Below are 19,158 nucleotides of genomic sequence, written 5' to 3'. Positions count from 1 at the left end.
AAATATACAAGTTCATACAAATCATTTTCATGAAGAATTGTTAACAATATAATAAAATGCTGAAGATCAACATGAAAAGGCTAATTTAATCAGTTACATTCATTAAAAGACAAATGTCCTATACTGACATAAATTTTGTACATAATGTACGGTGTAACTCCAACTGCGATGCACTGTTTGCAATGAACAAATTGCCTTATAACTACCCCTAAGGCTAATACTTTAATAGTGTTTTACTTGTTTGACGGTAAAACCAATATAGCATTGGATAGTACCAATAAAATGGAAAACAAAACAATCCACAGATGAAAATAAAAATACTACCATGCCCAGTGTTGATGTATTAAGGGTAGGCCACAATTTCCAAATTAGTTCCCTCTCAGGTCTCCTGCCCCAAAGCAGGAGTCCATCTAAGAGCTCCTGAAAACAGCTACTCTTCACCAACACTTGTTACTTTGCCTAGTGAGATTGATAAAAGAAGTATGCACCATGGATCAGGTGTGTACAGGATGGGATGTCCAGACTGTGATGCCTGTTACGTCAGACAGACAGGCAGGCAGAAGACTTGAGATCAGTTTAGATGAGCATTTAAGTTTGGACAGGCGGGAAATTTTGGCTTGCCTTTAATATGTCAACACTAGGCACAGTAGTATATGATAACATACACCGAGGTGACAAAAGTCATGGGATAGTAATATGGACATATACACATGGCAGTACTATCGCATACATAAGGTACAAAAGGGCAGCAGTGCATTGGTAGAGATGTCACTGGAATTCAGGTAGTTCATGCGAAAAGGTGCCCAACGTGATTATAGCTGCATGATGAGAATTAACAGACTTTGAACACAGAATGGTAGTTGGTGCTAGACACATGGGAAATTTCATTTCATAAATAATTTGGAAATTCAATATTCCAAGATCCACAGTGTCAAGAGTGTGCAGAGAATGCTAAATTTGAAACATTAACTATAACCACGCAACAGCTAACAGCCTACACTTAATGAAAGGGAGCAGCGACGTTTGCATATAGTTGTCAGCGCTAACAGACAAGGAACACTGCATGAAATAACTGCAGAAATCAAATGTTGGATGCAAGACAAACACATCCATTACGGCAATTCAGTCAAACTTGGTGTTAATGGGCCCTGGCAGCAGACGAAAGACGCGAGTGCCTTTGTTAATGGCATGACATCACCTGCAGCACTTCTCCTGGGCTCGTGACCATATTGGTTGGTCCTTGGGTGACCGGAAAGCCATGGCCTAGTCAGGTGAGTCCCATGTTCAGCTGGTAAGAGCTGGTGGTAGGTTTCGAGTGTGGCACAGACCCCACAAAGCCACAGACCAAAGTTGTCAACAAGGCACTGTGCAAGCTGGTGGTGGCTCAGTAATGGAAGGGGCTGTGTTTACATGGAATGGAGTGGGCCCTCTGGTCCAACTGAACCAATCATTGTCAGGGAATGGTAATGTTTGGCTACTTAGAGTCCATTTGCACCTATATGTGGACTTCATGTTCCCAAAGAACGATGGAATTTTTATAGGTGACAATGTGCCATGTCATCGGGCCAGAGTCATTTTTCTGGCCAATTCAAGTGAATTATTTGCCCACCCAGATTGTCCAACATGAATCCCATTGAACACTTATGGGACGTAATTTGGAGGTCAGTTCGCGCACAAAATCTGCACTATGCACTACCAAAACTTTCACGATTATGAAAGGCTGTAGAGGAAGCATGGCTCAATATTTCTGCAGGGGACTTCCAATGACTAGCTGAGCCCATGTCAAGTTGAATTGCTGCACTATGCTGAGTAAAAGTAGGTCTGAGGTGATATTAATAGGTATCCCCTGACTTGTGTCTTCTCAGTGTAACTTATTACTAGCATTGGAATTGCTCTGTCGTCCATTTTGTTACTACTATGCAATGCTGCCCCCCCCCCCCCCCCCCCAATGAACCATCGGTGGGGTGTCTTGCACATCTCAGCTAACGATACTGACAGCTGTACTGTAGGTACAACCACAACAGAAAACAGAAGAGTACCTGATGAGAGGCCACACAAACGTGTGGTTTCTTAAGTGGGGCAGCAGCCTTTTCAGTGGTTTCAGATGCAAAAGTCTGGACAATTGACTGATCTGGCCATGTAACATCAACCAAAATGTCCTTGCTGAAAGCAACGGGAAACTGCAGCCATATTTCCCAAGGACGTGCAGCTCTACTGTATGTTTGAATGATGATGTCCTTTTGGATCAAATATTCCAAAGGTAAAATAGTCATCCATTCGGATCTCTGGGCAGGGATGACTCAGGAGGGTGTCATCATCAGGAGAAACAAAACTGGCATTCTATGGATCAGAGCATGGAATGTTAGATCCATTAATCAGGCAGGTACATCAGAAAATTTTAAAAGTGAAATGGATAGGTTGAAGTTAGATATTGTGGGAATTAGTAAAGTTTAGTGGCAGTAGGAACAGGACTTCTGGTCAGATGAATACAGTGTTATAAATACAAAGTCAAATAGGGGTAATGCAGAAGTGGGTTTAATAATGAATCAGAAAATGGGGATATGAGGAAGCAACTATGAACAGCATAGTGAACACGTTATCATAGCCAAGATAGACACAAAGCCCACGAGTACCACCGTAATACAAGTTTACATGCCAACTAGTCCCGCAAGTGAAGAAGATACTGAAGAATTGTATGATGAGGTAGAAGAAATCATTCAGATAGTTAAAGGAGAAGAAAATTTAATTGTAATGAGGAACTGAAATTTGATAGTAGGAAAAGAAAGGGAAGGTAAAATAGTAGGTGAATATGGACTGTGGGAAAGGAATGGAAGAGGAAGCTTCCGGGTAGAGTTTTGCATAGAGCATAATTTAATGATTGCTAACAATTGGTTTAAGAATCATAACAAAAAAGGTTGTTTCTGTGTTAGAGACCTGGACACACCAGAAGGTTTTAGATCAATTATATAACAGTTAGACAGAGATTTTGGAAGTATATTTTAAATTGTAAGACATTTCCAGGGGCAGATGTGGACTCTGACCACAGGTTATTGGTTATGAACTATAGATTAAAACTGAAAAAACTGGGAAAAGGTAGGAAGATAAGGAGATGGGACCTGGATAAGTTGTAAGAACCAGAGGTTGTTGAGAGCTTCAGAGGGAGCATCAGGCAATGGTTGACTAGAACAGGGGAAAGGAATACAGTAGCTTTAAGAGAGAAAATAGTGAAGGCAGCAGAGGATCAAATAGGTAGAAAGACAAAGATTGGTAGGAATCCTTGGATTACACATGGGATACTGAATTTAACTGATGAAAAGAGAAAATTTAAAAATGCAGCAAATGAAGCACGCAAAAGGGAATACAATCATCTGAAAAATGAGATGGACAGGAAGTGCAAAATAGCTAAGCAGGAATGGCTAGAGGACAAACGTAATAATTTAGAAGCATATTTCACTACGGGAAAGATAGATACTGCCTACAGGAAAATTAAAGAGGCCTTTAGGGAAAAGAGAAGCAGCCATATGAATATCAACTCATACGGTAAACAAGTTCTAAGCAAAGAAGGGAAAGCTGAAAGATGGAAGGAGTTTACAGATGGTCTGTACAATGGAGATGAACCTGAAAGCAATATTATAGGAGAGGGAAGTGGACATAGATGAAGACAAGATGGGAGATATGACACTGTGAGAATAATTTGACAAAGCTCTGGAAGATCTAAGGCAAAGCAAGACCCTCGGAGAAGACAACATTCCGTAAGAACTACCAATAACCTTGGGAGAGGCAACCATGACAAAACTCTTCCATCTCATGTGCAAGATGTATGAGACAGGTGAAATACTCTCAGACTTCAAGAAGAATGTTGTAATTCCAATTCCAAAGAAAGCAACTGATGACAGGTGTGAAAATTACCAAATTATCAGTTTAATAAGTCATAGATACAAGACACTAATACGAATTTTTTACAGAAGAATGTAAAAACTGACAGAAGACCTCAGACAAGATCAGTTTGGACTCTGGAGAAATGTAGGAACATGGAAGGCGATACTGACCCTATGGCTCGTTGTAGAATACAGGTTAAGGTAAGTGTCAATTTGTAGCATTTGTAGACTTGAAAAAGGTTTTGACAATGTTCAATGGCATATACTGTTTGTAATTTTGAAGGTAGCAGGGGTAAATGCAGGGAACGAAATGCTATTTTCAACTTGTATAGAAACCAGATGGAAGTAATAAGAGCAGAGGGCCAGGAAAGGGAGGAAGTGATTGAGAAAGGAGTAAGCCAGGGTTGTAGCCTCTCTGTGATGTTATTCAATCTGTACATTGAACTAGTGGTAAAGGAAATCAAAGAAAAATCTTAAATCGTTATTAAACTCCGGGGAGAAGAAATAAAAACTTTGAGGTTTTGCCGATGACATTGTAATTCTGCCAGAGACAGCAAAGAACTTGGAAGAGCAGCTGAATGGAACGGACAGTTTTTAAAATAGGATATAAGATGAAAATCAACAGCAGCAAAACAAGAATAATGGAATATAGTCGAATTAAATCAGGTGATGCTAAGGGAATCAGATTAGGAAACGAGACAAAGTAGTAGATGAGTTTTGTTATTTTGCTATTTGGGCAGCAAAATAACTGATGATGGCTGAAGCAGAGAGAATATAAAATGTAGACTGGCAATGGCAGTAAAAGCATTTCTGATTTGTTAACATCGAACATAGATTTAGGTATTAGGAAGTCTTTTCTGAAGGTATCTGTCTGCAGTGTAACCATGTATGGAAGCAAAACATGGACAATAAACAGTTTTCATAAAAAGAGAATACAGGCTTTCAAAATGTGGTTCTACAGAAGAATGCTAAAGATTAGATGGGTCATCACATAACTAATGAGGAAGTACTGAGTAGGACTGGGGAGACAAGAAATTTGTGGCACAACTTGACCAAAAGAAGGGATCAGTTGATAGGACACGTTCTGAGACATCAACGGATCGCCAATTTAGTATTGGAGGGAAGTGTCGGAGATAAAAATTTTAGAGGGAGACCAAGAGATGCATAAAGTAAGCAGATTCAAGAAGATGTAGATTGCAGTAGTTATTCAGACATGAAGAGGATTGCACAGGATAGAGTAGCATGGAGAGCTGCATCAAACCATTCTTTGAACTGAAGACCACAATAATAACAATATCCAGTGCTGCAACAGTTTCACAATCAAACAAGTAAAATACTGTTAAACTATTAGCCTTAGGGGCAATTTGTTAAAACGTTCTTTGCAAGCAGTGTACTGCAATTGGAGGTACACTATACATTACATATAAAATTTACATCAGTAGAGGACATTTGTATCTTTTATTAAATGGCCTGGTTAAATTAGGCTTATCTTGTTGATCTTCAGTATTTTAATATTATGTTAACAAATCTTTATAAAAACTATTTGAATGGCATTTTATTGTAATTATGGAGTGGATCACTTAATCACTACAATACGAATGACTACGCTAGGGTTACCTTTTGAAATATTTCAAATGGGTATGTACCTTTATTTTATCAAGACAATCTGCAAAAATTTTGATTTCTAAAGTGATATAATAATTCTGTATAGGACAATTGTAGGAACCCATTTATGCTGTTTGTGTAAGGTATGGTAGATAACTTCACCACTAATATATGAACAAAAACATTGTAAGCTGGCATTTTTTTATGTATTTAAAAGTGATGGGCAGATAAACATTGCTGGTTTTATTTATAAAAACAGAGTTTTAAATTACTACATTGAAACAAAATTGGGTTAGTTATTTCTTATTATATGGGGCATTAATTGCATTACATGATCAAACTGAGGTTGCTATACTTACTGTAAACAACTACCTCAGTTTCCATCTGCCTAAAGACAGGTTAAGACGTATGACATGTACTGCTGTGAGTTTGCTGGATTGTAACTCACTCAAATGGATTACCTGCTATTGGATAATGTGGTATTTTTCTTAATGTTCAAGTAAATTTTTGTGTAAATCAATTCTGATTCTGTAATTTCCTTGTATTTTAGCACTAAAATGGCCATTTAAAACTGAAATCTGGATAGTCAAGAATCATAACAAACCAACAGGTTTGTGATAGACTGCCGTGTTCCTAATCTTCCTTATAATAGCATACAGCCACTGTGCAAAATGGTTCCTTATGAAATCAAAGTTGTGTTTGTAGATGGTGTTTTGTAGTATTTGATGTCGTGCTCTTGTAACTGATCTTCGTGTTTGAAGATGTTGTGTGTGTTATGTGTGGTATTCAGTAATTTGACTTTATGTAATCATTCTGTGGAGTAGTTGTTGGAAGAGAGTGCTGATTGTTAGTGAGTTACGTTGATTTACTATTTTGGGGGTTTATGCCTTCATGAATGTGTTACATATTATTAGTGTTGTGTGTTTTTTTAGGAACTTAAATGTAATAGTGTTTTTGTTAAGAGATGGATATGATGGAAAAATTAGTAGTTATTCACTCTGGGTTGCACTGGGTGATGATATGGCGTTGATAAGGTTTTTGCAAAGGTTTGGCTATATCTGTAATGAGAGAATGAAGTTGACCAGACTCCAGACTTCTTGGACCAGGGGCCTACATATGTGGTGGTGTCACCATGACAATACTTGAGGTAAAAGTCTAGAATAGGGCCAGTGGCGTACTTATGTGTTTCACACAGGAATGTTGTCAGCACATGCAATGAGGTATGATGGGAACAAAAGAAAATGTGTCAGCTGTGTGTATTGTGCAGCCAATGAGACAGCAGCAAACATACAATTTCTTCTGAATACATTTGGAAGAGAAACTGAAATATTGCTGTAAACAAGATTATAAATGTAATGCAAGGACAGCACCACAACCCATGATGTAATTGAAAAAGCAGTGAAATATTTCTCTGCTCTGTGTTGATACGCAATCAAACTGCATGAGCATACTGAATAAGTTGATCAATGTTTTGTAATTAAATCATGGAAGGAGGTAGATGGATCAGTGTTTTTCATTAAATCATGGGAGGAGGCAGGTGGATACTAAATCTGTTAAAGCACTACACTTCATACCACTTGCTGACGCAGAGTACTTCTCTCTAAACTCACTAGTGCAAAAAAAAGTTTCATTTTTGGCACTACAAATACACTGCGTATGTTCTCACGTCCCATTGCTCATTTAAAAGTATCACTGCACTGGCTACATAAAACTGATGTGTTGCCAACCTATAAGCAATAGATAAGCTCGGCCGTGACAGCCGCTGGCACTGATCTAGACTTAAGCCATATTTAGTGATCTATCTGATGTGGGACATGGTTCAAGAGCTCTAGGTTGGCAGCCAGCGACATGGTTGTACTTACGTATTATTTTTATCATCTTTCGTCTTTACATCTTTGGGGTGTTACTATGCTTTATTTTCTGGCAACTGTTTTGGTTTTTTTTTGTTTTGTAATTTGTGAACGGTTTTAGTTTCTGTTTGTTCTATTTCTTTGTGGATGTTGTATTTAGGAGTGGTATTAAGTGGGTTGGTGAAAGGAGAATGGGAGTGGGGTGGAAATGGAAGGTTAGGGTTGTTTGGAGGATTTTGTTTCATTTTTGTTGGTTGTTTGTGTGTGTGTGTGTGGGGGGGGGGGGGGGGGGTGTTCAACCAAGTTGTATTCATCGGGTTTTTGGTTGGTAGAAATATTTTTAATGCATTATTTGTGTTTCGTTTGTTTTGGTGTATAGCCTTCTGTTTGTATTTTAATTGGTTAAGTAAATGTCGGGGTTTTGGGTTTTCAAATTGTGTGTGGGGTTGTGGTATCATTGGCTTTGTTGGAGCTATATAGATTAATGGAATTTTCTGATACTGCGTTTTGAGGAGGGCTTCATTTGAGCTATACGGGTCAAGTGAAATGTATGATTCCAGTGGTTTTTATGATTGTAGTATTATATCATATGTTGGGAATTGTATGTTGAATTTTGTGAATAAAATTTGTTTTGGGATTGCGCTGTTTTTCATATTGTCATATATTTAGCTTGCCCTGTCCTAAAACCCATACTTCCCATGGTTGTCCCATTAGTTTCATTTTATTGCTGGAGAGAAATATTCTCTTTCATTTTCATTGCTATTCACATGTGTATATAGTGACGTTATGGTTGCCATATTGTACGTGCTGGAAGTAGGGGTGGTTGCCATCTTGACGTCATGGGTCAAAGCTACGGTCACTTCCATAATGCCAGAAATGTAGAGTCTTAAGCAGCACCTTCCAGATCACTGTTCTTCCATTTTTGGCTTTAAAAATCTCTTATGTTTGGTGAAGCAGTGACATTAAAGGCATTCCTATGTTAAGCTGTTTTCATATGACCTGTAACAGCATCCTTTCTTTTATGTGCGACAGAAAATTCTCCTGTGCATACTATGCGATAAACATGTCCATTGTTACTGTCATTACACAATTTCAAAAGTTTGTATTTTTGAATAACCTGAAAGGTGCAGTAATAGCAGTCTTCATAATATCTTTGGCAGGGGGGAGGGGGGGGGGGAGGGCATAAGAATCTGTGCTAAAGCCTTAGCACAATCCAGAACAGTAAAAAATTGTGCACCAGACAAGTTACTGCTAAAGTCAGATACATTAGAGACAGGGCACCTATCAGGGACTATACAAGAGTTCAAAGCTCGATAATCCCCACACAGATTCTCCATATTCAATTTTTTTTTTTTTTTTAGGGAAGAAGACCAAGCACTCGTGAAGCAAGAAACAGAACCATCACTAATCATCCTATCAACCTCTTGTCAAGCAGTATGCAACTTTTCCGGAGGCAGGTGACAACGTCTACTAACCACCAGCAATTCTGGTGTAGTTTTGATGTGATGGAGAGTAGAATGGCAACGCCTCTCCATTGCAAATGTTGAGTCAGTTGGCACAGGAAGAGACTTCAGCAGCAGCTGGCCGAGATCATTGCCTGCCACCTGCAGAGCTTCAGGAGAGGGAGGGGGGATGGCAGGTCTTTGATCGCATGGCAGCTGCTCCATCTGACTGTAATAATTTTTGGTGCACCTACTTCAAAGGCATTTGCACTTGGTCTGCTCAAACTCGCAAGAGCTGATTTTCCTCTCGTAGCTAAGTTGTCAAGTCATTTTCTTCATGCCACATTTCCGAACATTTCACAATTTGAGCGTCAAGTGTGGGACACTGTGCATCCAAGTCTGAAATTTGTGCTGCTATGCATACAGAAGAAAGCAATGTCTTCTTGCATAATGCATGAGTGCGCATTCCGCATGCGGATGAGTGCAACTCGGTGTGTTGTACCGACGCAGTTGGTCCAGAAATCTTTGTGCAGTCCATGGCATGGACATTGAGCCAATTCCAAGTTGGAAGTTAAACACATGATGGTCCTTTAATAAGACACTTATTCATCAAGTCTGGTACCAGAAAAAAATGAGGCAAGAAATCAGCAACAATAATAGGTCCAGAAACATCAGCAACAATAAAATACCAAGTAGCAGAAAAATCATTCTCCAGGGCCTTTGTTAAATTTGTTTACCAAAGGTTTTGACAGGAGAATTATTAGCTGCTGTTAAAATAGCCATTTTAGTAACATGTTTCAAACCACTCTCAGTTGGAGGAGTAACACTAATCTCTGATTTCATATCAGTCAAGAACACAGCTTGTGGTAACTAGTTTTTAATGATCAGTCTTGCAGAACCAGCAACATAAGTAACTGTGGCAGTTGAGTAGTATTGTACGTGCTGTGACCAAGACTAATGAGCACGTGTGCATATTGGCACTCGGTCACGTTTGGATACGAGTGAGCTTGGTGAACTGTCTTGCTGACACCCCAAAATGGTTATGGTACCAACATCCCATGTGAGAGAGTTGAAACTTATTTCTTGCATGAGCAGTAGACTCAGAATTTTGTCTGTTTAACTTGGCATTTAGGCATGTAAGCTCATACAGATGGCTCTGTTGATGTCTTCTGCAACTGGCATGCATCTGCATGGCCTGTAGCATTCATGTGCAGTTCAGGGCTGCCATCTATAGCCTCTTTAATGGTGGCACAACTGTTACTGTCAGCACATGCAATAGCAATTGTGTCAGCTTTCATCGCCAGTTTTTCAATAGCCAGATTGCAGTAAAGGCTGGAAGAACCGCCCTGCCATTTTGTGAGAGCCTGCGCATGCAAAAAATCTTTAACTAAGTGTCAGCCAGCAGTTCATTACCTGTGAGTGCACAAATTGAGAGAAGAATCTGAAATGGGGAATCACCTGCTGTCACCATCAACAACTTTCTGTAGGCAAATTTCTGGTGTGAAAACAAAGCATTGGAGCACTGTTTCTTTAAATGCACAGTAAGACTGTTCAATTACATTAAGATCTAATTGTGATACAACCCTGGTAAACTGGTCTCAGTTGGACACGAGGCCATGCAACCTAAAAATAGCTTCAAACCTGGGTAAGGCATAATAATTTCCTTGTAGGCCAAAAAGTAGGCTACTTGATGTTAAAATTTCTAGTGGACTCACTATGAATTGGTGAAGCCAATGGTCTTGCCACAGTGGTAACACTGCTTTCCATCAGATCACCATAGTTACGCACTGTCAGGCTTGGCTAATATCTGGATGGGTGACCATCCAGTCTGTTGAGTGTTGTTGGCAAGTGGACTGCACTCTCAGCCCTTGTGAGGTCAATTTGGGAGCTACTTGATTGTGAATTAGCAGCTCCAGTCAAGAAAACTGATAATAGTCAGGAGAGTGGTGTGCTGACCACATGCCTCTCCACATCTGCATCCAGTGACACCTGTGGGCTGAGGATGACACAGTGGTCGATCAGTACCATTGGGCCTTCAAGGTCTGTTTAGAAGGAGTTTAGTTTAATTTTAGAATTGGTAAAACAGTGTTGGTAGACTGGGCTGTGGATGAAGGCTCCGACTTCACAGATGTGTTTGTGATGGTATCAGTTAGGCTGCCCCTGAAGACGTAAAAAAAAAAAAATGCAGCAAACTTGCTCAGTATCAAGGTAAGCATTTTGGGTATACTACTTAATACCACTAAATAAATACTATTAAATATACTGGACTTTTTTTGATTTATTATCTAATTTTTTTCAGAGCACATACAATAAGCATGTGTCACCAAACAGTATCCAAAGAACTCAGTCCTTATACATGGATATCACCATATTGTACGTTCTAACTGAATTCAAATCAATTCCACGACAGTTCCAAAATTTAAAAAAAATATCCTCACCAGTTGTAAAATTCTTAAACCCCAGACACTTTTGTAACCCTGGACAGAACTAAAATACCAGGACTGTGCAAGCTAATCCTAGACATATGGTAAGCCTGAGTAGATCTTTACTGCAAAGAGAGCATGTGCAGACATGAGCGCTCACACACACAAAATCATTATTGTCAAAACTACTTGAACTACAAGGTGCAAAAAGGGCATACCTAACAAAATTAGAAAATTCAAACATTAGTTGGAGTGCAACACTATCCACTGTGCACAAATGTCACATATACCCACTGGAATATGACTTATCTGGCTGTTGATTGTCATTAAAGATGCAGAATGGACATACTGAGTATAGTAGTTCATTTCTGCAAAGCAAATATATCCTTTCTGCAACCTATAGTTCAGTTGGGGTCAACGGAAGCGTACGATTCCAACCGTCGGCGTTGACCCGTGACATACGGCTGTTGTGATGTGTGATGTCACGACAGTGCGGAGTTTAGCTTGTGAGAGTGGCGTGTTTGTGGGTGTTGTTTTGATGGATCAGTGGTGGTCTCTGGTGGTGTGTTTGTGTGTTAGGTGATTTTTTTGTTTAGTTTGTATGTGTGGCGTGTTTATAGGTGGCGTATTGTTGCGGTTGGTGGTACTTTCTGGTGGTGTGTTTAGGGGTAGCGTGTTATGTGGCATATGGGGTTCATTAATGTGGTAGCATTGCATGTGTGTGTTATCGGCGGTGACTGTGCTTTCAGCAGAATATTTTTCAGCGAGTTAAAAATTTTGGTTTTGTTATGTTGACATTATTTTTTTTTCTATTCGTTGTGACTGAATTTTGGTAAATTGCTTTGTTTATGTCTTTGGTAGGTATGGATATGACTGACAAGGCGAACAGTATTCGGTTGTCGGCGATGATGGGGGACAGTGCTTGTCTCTAATCAGCTATTCGGTCTGTTGGCTGAAGTCGTGAAGTGTTCACTGTGTCGTGAAGAAATGAGGCTTACTAAAGTTCCAGCGTCTGACAGCTATATGTGGAGATGTAATAAGGATAACTTACGGTGCTCCATTAGGTGAGGTTCCTGGTTTGATAATTCTAGGTTGGGCATGCGAGAAATTGTGCTAATGACGTATCATTTTTGTTATAAATCCTCTCACAGTTTCTGTGCACACGAGGTGTGTCTGTGTGAGAGAACGATGCTTGATTGGTATTCTTATTGTCATGAGGTATGTTCTGCATATACAGGGTGGCCCATTGATAGTGACCGGGCCAAATATCTCACGAAATAAGCATCAAACAAAAAAACTACAAATAACAAAAGTCGTCTACCTTGAAGGGGAAAACCAGATGGCGCTATGGTTGGCCTGCTAGATGGTGCTGCCATAGGTCAAATGGATATCAACTGCATTTTTGAAAATAGGAACCCCCACTTTTTATTACATATTCGTGTAGTACGTAAAGAAATATGAATGTTTTAGTTGGACCACTCTTTTTGCTTTGTGATAGATGGCGCTGTAATAGTCACAAACGTATAAGTACATGGTACCACATAACATTCCACCAGTGCGGACGGTATCTGCTTTGTGATACATTACCCGTGTTAATATAGACCGTTCACCAATTGCGGAAAAGATCGATATCGTGTTGATGTATGGCTATCGTGATCAAAATGCCCAACGGGCGTGTGCTATGTATGCTGCTCGGTATCCTGGATGACATCATCCAAGTGTCTGGACCGTTCACAGGATAGTTACATTATTTAAGGAAACGGGAAGTGTTCAGCCACATGTGAAACATCAACCATGACCTGCAACAAACGATGATGCCCAAGTAGGTAATTTAGCTGCTATCGCAGCTAATCTGCACGTCAGTAGCATAGAAATTGCATGAGAATCGGGAATCTCAAAAACGCCAGTGTTGAGAATGCTACATCAACATTGATTGCACCCATACCATATTTCTAGGCACCCGGAATTGCGTGGCAACGACTTTGAACATCGTGTACAGTTCTGCCACTGGGCACAAGAGAAATTATGGGATGATGACAGATATTTTGCACACGCTCTATTTAGCGACGAAGCGTCATTCACTAACAGCGGTAATGTAAACCGGCATAATATGCACTATTGGGCAACGGAAAATCCACATTGGCTGTGACAAGTGGAACATCAGTGACCTTGGCGAGTTAATGATTGATGCGGCATTATTGAAGGAAGGATAATTGGCCCCCATTTTATCGATGGCAATCTAAATGGTGCAATGTATGCTGATTTCCTACGTAATGTTCTACCGATGTTACTACAAGACATTTCACTGCATGACAGAATGGCGATGTATATCCAACATGATGGATGTTCGGCACATAGCTCACATGCGGTTGAAGCAGTATTGAATAGCATATTTCATGACAGGTGGATTGGTCGTCGAAGCTCCATAACATGGCCGCCCATTCACCGGATCTGACGTCCCCAGATTTCTTTCTGTGTGATTCACCGACAACGCTTGACAACATGTGTCAGCGCATTGTACTGCATTAATGTGTTATTTACAGGTAATCACTCTGTAACAGCATGCTTTCTCAGAAATTATAAGTTCACATAGGTTCATGTATTACATTGGAACAACCGAAGTAAAATGTTCAAACATACCTACATTCTGTATTTTAATTTAAAAAACCTACCAGTTACCAACTGTTTGTCTAAAATTGTGAGCCATACGTTTGTGACCATTACAGCGCCATGTATCACAAAGCGAAAAAAGTGGTCCAACTAAAACATACATATTTCTTTACGTACTACACGAATATGTCATAAAAAATGGGGGGTTCCTATTTAAAAAAAAAAATTGTTGATATCCATTTGACCTAAGGCAGCGCCATCTAGTGGGCCAACCATAGCGCCATCTGGTTTCCCCCTTCAAGCTAGACAAGTTTCATTCTTTGTAGTTTTTTTGTTTGACGCTTATTTCGTGAGATATTTGGCCCGGTCACGATCAATGGACTACCCTGTACCTTAAGTACAGAGGTAGGTTGGGTGGGCCTGGTGTTGTGGAAATTGATGAGTCGCAGTTTGGGAAGAGAAAGTATGGGAAGTGTAAGTCTTTGGTTAGTTTATGGATGTGAGGGGCTGTGGTATCGAGGGGTGGGTTTTCAGAATGTGTATTTCGGGTTTTGGAGGGCCAGACAAAAAGGGAATTAGTGGGATTGATAGACGATTTTACTGAAGAGGGTACCACTATGGTTTCAGGCACATTTTCTTCTTATAGGGAGTTGTGTCAGCAGGTGTACAATCATCTAGTAGTGAGCCACAGCATTGAGTTTAAGAATTAAAAGACAGGAGCTTGTATGAATACTATAGAGGGGTTTTGGGTGGCAGTTAAGTCAGTGATTGGGAGGCGGAAGAGGCGCTCTTCTAACCTTCAGTCTCATCTAGATGAGTACTGTTGGTGGAAGAGCATCTGAGGGTTATTGTATTTTTAGGGTTTTTTGTAAGGGCGGTAAGTACGATGTATAGGCCTAAGGTTGTGGGTTAGTTTGGTGTTGGGTTGGGGGTGGTGGCTGCGGCTTTACGGGTGGGTGGGGGAGGGGGGCTGGTTAGTTGTTGGTGCAGTTTATAGAGGTATGTGTGGTGGTTTTTCTTGATTTTGTGTAGACGATTTTTTTTTGTTACAGTTGTTGTTGAGTTGTAGGGGCGGGGGGGGGGGGGGCTTGGGTTGTGGGTGGGGTGGGAGTTTTATTTGGTTGTGGTTTTTGTGTGTGTGTGTGTGTGTGTGTGTGTGTGTGTGTGTGTGTGTGTCCTAGATGGCTGCGCTGGAGCTTGCGAGTAGTGAGTTGATGTTTCTTGTTTCTTCTGTGCTTTTCTTTTCTTTTTTTTTTTTTTTTTTATGGTTGGTGGGGTGTTTGTGAGTTGTTTGTATTGGTGACTTGGTATTTTGTTTTGCTGTTGACTTATATGACTTTACGGAAGTGTTTGGTTGTAAGGTGTGGTTGTGGCTATGGCTGGCTTGGTATCGATTGTTGTTGTTGTTGTTGACCTATATACGTTAAAACAAGTGTTCGATTCCAATTTCGATTTTCAAGGTTTTTTTTTTTTTGTTAGGAGTAAGTGTGGTGGTGGTGGTGATGAAAGTTTTGAGATTTATAGTGTGGTATCAGTAGTTGCTGTTGACCTTATAGGTCAATAGAAGTGATCGATTCCAGTGGATTTTGTGTGTAGTGGAATTTGGGAAGGTTGTGGGGTCTTGTTATTTTAGTGTTTCTTGTCGTGGCATGTGTTTATATTTAGTTTGTCCTCACCCAAAAAGGTCCAATTTCCCCCAGTTGTCCTGTTAGTTTCATTTTTTTTATTTTTTATTTTTATTTGAGGAATGTCTGTTTGGTGGTTTTTCGATTTATTTTCGTGTTTGTTGTCATGTTTGCGTGGTGACGTCATGGGAGCGGTATAGGAGTTGTTGTGAATGGTCGTTTCCGCCATACTGGTGACGTCAATGGTCAAAGCAGAGGGGTGGAATCGGACGCTTCCGTTATCCCTTCGGTTGCACAGCAGATTTGCCGCTTATAATGTCACAATGCTGAGAAGAGTTAGTTTGTTGAAAAACGCACAGAAAGAGTTTCTCCATCAATTTGGTAAGTTTAGATGATACTCTAGCTATCAAGAAATGGTGGCCCAGGCATTACAGAACATGGGACAACATGTAGAGGTATTCCTAAGGAAAATAAAATTACTTATGGAAAAGCATATATCACTTTTAATACTCCACCAATAATAAGAAAAGTGGAGGACATGAAAAAACTTTGAAAACATGTCCCAAAAGGATACAGTGAGTTTTGTGAGACACTTTTCCAATAGCCGACAACATACAAAGCAGAATATGACACTGTATGAGAAGGCAAATTGCCTCTATATGTTTTTTCCTGGATATTCTTATTAATTTTGCCCACTAAATTATTCTATCATGTGAAATAATATTACAAAAGTTTTTTTTCTGACAGTTCAATGTTATTGCATTAAAACTTCTAAAATTTCTTTGATAATAAAAGTCATATTTTGCTAAAAGTGTGCACGTACAATATATATAATGCACAATAACTGGCTAATACATCACATGCCTCAGCAGTTTTCTTTCAGAGGTGTGGCAAATCGTGATTGCAAAGCTGTTGAAAAGTTCCATGTGAAATCTTTGTTTCGAACTATCTAAGAAGTTTTTTATGTCTGGTAAAAAAAATACAATTTTGTAAGATATGCGATTCCTGCATTGTATTTCAATATATTTCGTTTTTTCCCTATCTCCTATAGCATCAGTTATTTTAAAACATTTAAATAGCAAAACAACTGCAATTAAATGACGATTTCCACTGCAAATTACGGTAAGACATGTAAATTGAATACACACTGCTTGAAATCTAACAATAACTGAGCTTCCATCAAATCGTACACAGTTATGTAAGTCAAAACTGTGTGTCACCCTGAGATTTATTTCTGAGCCAATAACGACCAAAAGGCGAATAACACAGGAGTCACTCACCCAGCATTGCAACATCAATCGGATTGACTGATGCGGCGTGCACCTTCACGATAACTTCATCCGGCTTCTGTACTTTTGGAGGTCTCGTCAGGTTTGAAAGTTTTAATTCTTCCACACCGCCATAGGAATGTATTTGCCAACACTGACTTTCTCGCGTTTCTGGAGTCTCTTGAATATCAATATTAGGAGCTGTTGAATAGTATGCTACACTTCTAATTCTTTGGTGAAAGCAATAAACTCTTGAAAGTCGGCTGAGAGCTACGGCTGTTTTTAACGGCATTCTGGTCTGCTTTTTTAAAATATTTCTGCGTTGTTTCTCATATATATAACGCAAATATTTACTCCCGGTGTTATGATACAATGATGCACATCCACTCTGCAGAAATCAGTTTTGCACTGTTAAGCACGCGAATCACCCGCGCCCCTCTTTCCCATTACGTAACGCGTCTATTTTGACATTATTAGCAGACAACAAAGTTGTTGCGTCAAAGAGGATAATTTACTGATATGTTCCAGTGGTGTCTGTGTAGAAAACGGTGAAATTCTAAAGGCCCGGCCGCACGCAACGATCTGTCTGCGCAAAAGTCTGTGCACAACACATCTGCGCAGACAGATCATTGCGTGTGTACAGGAGATTTGCACCGACATGAGATGTGTGTAAACCTCGAAGTTGGAAATGGAGGTTTGAGCGAATCGTCTCAAATCTGTGGGTTCAAACCACATGTGCGTGAAAGACCAACGATCTGCGCAGACAATTTGGAGCTTGTGGACAGGAGATCGACACAAATCTGGCGCGAAACAGCTGCTTGTTCAGTCTAGTGTTTGTCTTTGTGCACACGGAGCATTAGAATGGCTGACGCTCGTCAGTGTTCTAGACAGTTTATCAGTAAATTCATTGAACTTTATAGAAATGACCCATGTTTGTGGAAGATTAAAAGTAAAGAGTACTGTGACAGGAACAAGAAGACAGCTGCATACAATGCATTAATTGAAAAATTACGAAAAGTTGACGCACCGGCGAAACGGTAATAATAAAATTCGTTGTGGACTGTTTACTGTAAATAATTATCAAAAGTTCAAAAATCTCGATGATCTGGTGTTGGAGTGGATGAAATATACCAGCCACGTTTGTGGTATTTTGTGATTCAAACACGTCTAAAACAGCAAAAATATTGTGATTCTTCATCAGCAAAAATATTATTTGTAACTCAACAGAATTGGTTCAAATGGCTCTGAGCACTATGGGACTTAACATCTGTGGTCATCAGTCCCCTAGAACTTAGAACTACTTAAACCTAACTAACCTAAGGACATCACACACATCCATGCCCGAGGCAGGATTCGAACCTGCGACCATAGCAGTCACGCGGTTCCAGACTGTAGCGCCTAGAACCGCTCGGCCACTCCGGCCGGCTAACAGAATTAATGTATTTGACTTGCCTTCATGAACTCATCCTTCAGGACAGCGTAAATAGCTTCACTTGTGTTGAGTATAATTTCAGTCAATGCTTGTTAAGAAATTGCAGTTGAAAATTTAAAGTCCTTATAGCTCCTTCCTGTTGCCAGGAATCTTAATGTCACCGTCAGCCGTTCATGGAGAGAAATTACTCTTCTCATTCAAGTATTACTTCGTATAATATGAGAGGTTACGACAATTATAAGTTTCGACATCCATCTGTAAATAATTACACCAGTCGTTAGGGTGGCCCTGCAACTCTCGGAGTAAATGTACGTGCGAAAAATGCTTTCGCTTTATGTATACCATTTTGACCGCTCTCTCTGTTTCCTGTGTTTTGTCTGAATGTTTTTTGCAACACAAGTTGCGAACACAGACCACAACAGAATTTCTTCAGTTCCTAAATTTCAAAATAAATTAATTAAACTTCTGACGTTTTCGGCGAGCGTAGTCGCTTGCCACTGATATTTCTTTTCTACACCGACAGATGGCAGGCGAGTAGTAAATTGGAGTTTGTGTCGTGTGAACACAACACATTTGGAGCGATCTTCTGCATGTACAGACATCTGCGCCGATATCTGCACAGACAGATCGTTGCGTCTGGACCGGCCGTAACGTCCTTGGTTGACAAGGCGCTTTCTCGTCTCAGGAAGGAAGTAGCGTGGGGTATTCTAACCATTGCTTCCCAGTATATTGACTCCTTAATGAAATTTGCTGCCAGTACTATATCCCTATTTCCAACCAAAAGCTCAATACCAGTACATAGTATCAATACTAGGAATGAGAACAATCAACATAAAGACCTAAACTCACTTATCTTGGTCCAAAAAGGCTCCCATATTCAGGAACACACATTTTCAATAAACTGACAGAAACCATTAAAAACTTGATTTCAGATAAAGCATTATTTAAACAGAGTTAGAAAGACTTTTTGATAGGCAAATCTTTCGAGTCTATAGATGAATATCTTAACATGGATTGTTAGACCA

At 39.8% G+C, this 19,158-nt stretch overlaps 1 protein-coding gene across 1 annotated transcript in view; it reads right to left on the bottom strand.

Moving 5' to 3' along the window:
• LOC126251970 (reticulon-4-interacting protein 1 homolog, mitochondrial) overlaps nt 1-17,257 on the bottom strand; it is an 85,316-nt gene extending 68,059 nt beyond the window's left edge. Inside the window, exon 1 of the mRNA XM_049952735.1 lies at nt 16,714-17,257. Coding sequence (XP_049808692.1) covers nt 16,714-16,993 — 280 coding nt within the window. The 5' untranslated portion in view covers nt 16,994-17,257. The remainder of the gene's footprint in view (nt 1-16,713) is intronic.
• Nucleotides 17,258-19,158: the final 1,901 nt, after the last annotated feature.

The sequence above is a fragment of the Schistocerca nitens genome, chromosome 4 (genome assembly GCF_023898315.1).
Source record: "Schistocerca nitens isolate TAMUIC-IGC-003100 chromosome 4, iqSchNite1.1, whole genome shotgun sequence".
NCBI lineage: Eukaryota > Metazoa > Arthropoda > Insecta > Orthoptera > Acrididae > Schistocerca > Schistocerca nitens.
The sequence above is the reverse complement of the archived record's forward strand: the minus strand, read 5'-3'. Positions and strand labels throughout refer to the sequence as shown.